At 35.8% G+C, this 4,632-nt stretch overlaps 1 protein-coding gene across 2 annotated transcripts in view; it reads left to right on the top strand.

The window, feature by feature from the left end:
• The window catches only part of CADPS2 (Ca++-dependent secretion activator 2), a 571,469-nt gene that overhangs the window by 314,208 nt on the left and 252,629 nt on the right, over window positions 1-4,632 (top strand). For both annotated transcript variants that reach the window (XM_011937408.1, XM_011937407.1), the window contains exon 8: window positions 2,508-2,647. In XM_011937408.1, coding sequence (XP_011792798.1) covers window positions 2,508-2,647 — 140 coding nt within the window. The remainder of the gene's footprint in view (window positions 1-2,507; window positions 2,648-4,632) is intronic.

Raw genomic sequence — 4,632 nt, 5'->3', positions numbered from 1 at the left:
TTGTGCAATTTGGGAGCCTGAAAACTATTTAACAGACCATTTTGAAGTTTAAGTTCAGCATTTACCAATGCACTTCTCTTAGAAACAGAAGATTTCATATCTGTGGACCTCCTCTTGTTACACGTGCCAGTGTTCACACCTTTATCAGTCAGTCTGTCCAGAAAAACAAACATTTCCAAGTCTTTCCAATGGAGGGAACGTAACATAGGGAATTAGATATACATATGATAGGGAGAAGCCAAGCAGATGATTGTGAATATACCCAGAAATTAACTAAATCAGGAAACCATTGCATACTCTAGGGAAAGAAGAACAATAGGAAGAAGTGATATTATCAGAGCTAAGAGTGCTGTTAATAAAAGACAAAACTAAGTCCTATTGAAGAGGAACTAAGCTCCTTGAGAGATGTGAGCCATTCATATTCTTTAATCTTTGTGTGTCCTCACATAATAAGAACTCAGTGTTTATTTAATTGAACAGAGCTGAGCAATAAATCCTTCCACTGACTTCAGTTAGAAATACCCATCAAAAAATAAAATGTGGCAGAAATGGTATTCAATATTGAAATAGCCTTTAATTTGTGGATCAGCCCAAATCAGTTATCTTGGGACCTAATTTAGCAAGCCATCATTGGCATTTACAGAATGAGAAACTGTCAAAAGTTTTAATTTAAATATTCTCTTCCTGTATAAGAGTTTAGAGTTTGGTACAGTACCAATTTTTATATAAACATAGAAGGAAGAATTAAAAAGCAATAAAGTCTATAAGTGGCTCATGCCAAAATATTTTTTTTTTTTAAGTTTTAAGGGGGATGGGTGTGGAGAAAGAGAAAAAGCTTTCAAGACTTGTTAGGAAAATAGCAGCTATAGCTGCAGTGGATATAGAGCTCTATCTTAGTCTTTTATTCTTTTTTGGAATAACCTTCTAAGTTGATAATGATATTCCTTTGTCTACTGGTTTGAGCCAAAAGCTATCATCTTATTTTTCTTTACTGTCACTTAAGAAAGAATCTGTAAGATATTACATTGGATATTTTAGCAGTCAAAATGAATTCTAGAGTATGATCATAATTGTGAAAACTTTGCAAATGTCATTTAGTTTGTTCTTAGATGTCCTTTATATACTTGAGTATGTGGATATGCTGGATTCAACACAGCTATGGCTTTTAGGAAAGGCATGAGAAAAGTCTCAAAATAGTAGATACATTTAACAACTTGCAGATTGAGAATAGTTTGAGAAGCTTTTATGGCTAGGTTGTCTTTCCTAGAGAGAAGGAGAGTCTTGCCTAAAGATTTCTTGGTGAAGATTTCTACTTATACTGTCAATGAAGATTTGAGAGTAGGGGAAGGGTATGACAAAGGCAATTGCCATGAATGGTTTCAAAACATTTTACTCTTAGAATCTAAGAATAGAAGGCAACCTTATTAAATTGATAAAGACTATCTGTAACAACTTGAGATGGGACTTTGTTTTGTTATATTAAAGTAAAATTATAACAATATTACAAAGAAATTTCAGATTCACAATCACTTTGTGTTGCAGCAAGATTTATACACAAGAAGATATGTTTCAATATAGTTTTAATGAACATATTTATTCTGTTTGTGAAAAAAAAATTTAGCATACCTGGGAATGTTTATAATTTTCCATTCATATCTAAGCTTCAGGCTTGTGGCTTAAAATATAATGCAGTGCACTTCACATATTTGTGTTGTCTTTTAGCCTATAATACTCCCATTTGAAAATATCAAGGCTTGGGTGTAAACTGTGCCTAAATATGTCATAACTGATTTTAAAAGGGGGAAAATACCTTGTGTTATCTGCATGGTACCTAACATCTGAAGAGTAGGCTTCTCTTTCTTGGGTTGACTCTGTGAAATGAGGGTTGTGAAATAATCACTTGTTAATTTGGTGGTTTTATTAAAAGTAATTACTTTGTTTCAGTCATTATAATATCTGTAGTTTTGAAAACATGTCGGGAAAAAGTCCTTCTTTGGTATTGATCTAGAGTAGAAAATGTGCTGTTTTCCATCTCTAATTGAGTTGATTTCCTTTAATACTATTTTACAATGATAATAAAACATGAGGCATATTTGTGCTATTTGAAATAATTGGCTTTGGTTTTTAAGCATGTTATCCATAATTTCAAAGAATACCTTTCTGAACTGCTTTGCCCTGAGGAGTTTAGAATTTTCTTGAAATTATGGGTGTCTCTTGAGTATTTTTCAACATCAATTCAGCTATAGCTTGTTGTGCTATTAATTCATTATGAAGTGACACAGGAAGAAAACTCATTATGTGATAATGTGAAAACACGTATTTGTCAAAAAATAAATTAAGTCTGTATTGAAAATCCATCAGCTATTGTAGTAGGGAGTCAAATGGTTTATTGGATACATTTGGGTGTTGACACCGTTTTTTCAAACAGGTAAACATAGAAAATATTTTAGTTCCAACCCATAGACACTCTGTATCAGGCATTTAAATATGGTCTTTTTTCCATACAGGTGATACTATACCCAACTTCTAATAGCTCCAAATCAGCTGAATTACATCGAATGGTAGTTCCAAAAAATAGCCAGGATTCTGACTTAAAAATCAAACTGGCAGTGCGAATGGATAAACCAGCACATATGAAGCATAGTGGGTGAGTATCAATTTGAGGATTGTTTTCCTGAATTATTGAATTTCATTTCAGTGGATTATTTTTGTCAGTTTAGTGAGAGAACCAGTATAGCAGGCTTTCACACGGAGTTTTCTCAAAAAGTGACACACACGAGTTATCTTACTCAATGTTTTTAGACCCAAAGATGGCTTTATAGCACAATACATGGGTCTTTAGTTAAGATAACTGTATGCGTGCTACCTCAATATTGGAACTTGATTGTGTTGGCATTACTCATCAGTCATATTGATACAGGGCACGATACCTTCTAAGAAACATTCTTCAAATTGCAATCATAGTAGAAACAAGTTTAGCATTGAGGTCCCTAGAAATAAAACCTCCATAGACTATATAAAAACTAAAACATAGTGTAGATATAACCCAACGAGGCTGTATATATTTTGACAAGAGGAATATGAGTGTTCATCCAAACATGTGAGTGAGAACTGAATCAATATTGGAGAAAACTGCTGTTGCCTGGGGAATAAGTGCCGGTACTGTCTCCTGGGGATCACCAGGGGTCAGAGTCAGCCTTCATCTCTGCCAAGGTTCTTTGTTGCAGCTGGTGATGAAACAGGTCTGAACTCTTGAATAAAATGAATTTCCAAAAATCCAGGACTTCCTCAGAATAACACTTTGGACTTACTATGGCCAAATCCCAGCATAGGGTTATTAGCCATTAGGAAAGAAAGGCGGCCATTTTTCTTACTGTGGAGAGTAACACTTTGGACTTACTATGGCCAAATCCCAGCATAGGGGTATTAACCATTAGGAAAGAAAAGGGGCCATTTTTCTTACTGTGGAGAAAAGCAGTTGTTGAAGTGGCTTACCCTGAGTTTAGCAACAAACACAGAGGTCTAAAAAAGCATATCCTTGTAACAAGCAGAGTCTGCTGGCATTGGGGCCCAATCACTAACATCAGGGTGGAGCGAACTGATGATTCAAAAAATGAGGAGGATTCTTTGGACGACCATTAGGGGAAACAAAGTTAGGCTCTGGGCAGGGGGAAATCCAAGGTATACATTACAGTTGGGATGGAACTAAGGACTGTATTGCTTTCTGGTTTAGTAGGCAGAGGCAGCATGTGCAGTGTCAGACCTCACCAAAGGGAAAAAGTACATGAGAGGGTGGGCTCTTAGAAAGGGAACCATGATTCGGACAACCAACGTTATGCATCTTTAATGTAGTAATGTAAAGTCAAGTCTAACTATGACTCAGCTTATAATGCACATAGAGTGTCTGGGATTTAATATTTAATTCATGCATCCATCTACCTGCTCACCAGTAATTTGTGCAGCAGGCATGTATTGAGCACTTACTGTCTTCCAACTAGGACACACTTTAATATGATATTATTGCAGGCCTATAGGAACTGGCTAGTCAGGGATTCAGACTTGTATGCAAATAATTATGATAGTGAGTGATAAGTGCTGTAAGACAGAAAAGGGAACCTGGGAAAAATAATACCTGATTTTTGCCAGGTACAGTGAATGAAAGTCTCACAGGACACCTGACTTTTGAGATAAAACTTAAAGGATAAATTCATCAGGTAGACAGTGGGAGAAATGGCATTCTAGCAACATGACAGCATGTACAAAGGCAGGGAGTCCTGGAAGGACTTTTTAGCTGATGATGACATGTTCAGTGAAACTGTCAGAGTGCTTTGAGACCAGAGAGAGTGCTAGTGCTCTAAAGTGCTTAGAGACTAGTAGAGTTACACATAAAAGAACACAGTATGTTCCAGGAACTGCAGTTGTTTCTCTACTCTTTTGTACTCAGTCCCTTTTTCTTTTGATGAATGGCACAATAAAAAAAAAAAAAAAAAAAAAAACAGAAAACTATCTTATTGTAATAATGTCAAGATAAAATAAGTTTACCCATCCACAGTACCATGCCATGGTGAATACCCCTGGACCTTCAGCTTGTCCCAAGAACAAAGACTGAACATGCATAGGGCAGGTCCTGTA

Source organism: Colobus angolensis, unplaced genomic scaffold (assembly GCF_000951035.1).
Source record: "Colobus angolensis palliatus isolate OR3802 unplaced genomic scaffold, Cang.pa_1.0 Scaffold163, whole genome shotgun sequence".
Classification (NCBI taxonomy): Eukaryota; Metazoa; Chordata; class Mammalia; order Primates; family Cercopithecidae; genus Colobus; species Colobus angolensis.
Note: the sequence above shows the minus strand (reverse complement) of the source record. Positions and strands in the feature narration are given on the sequence as shown.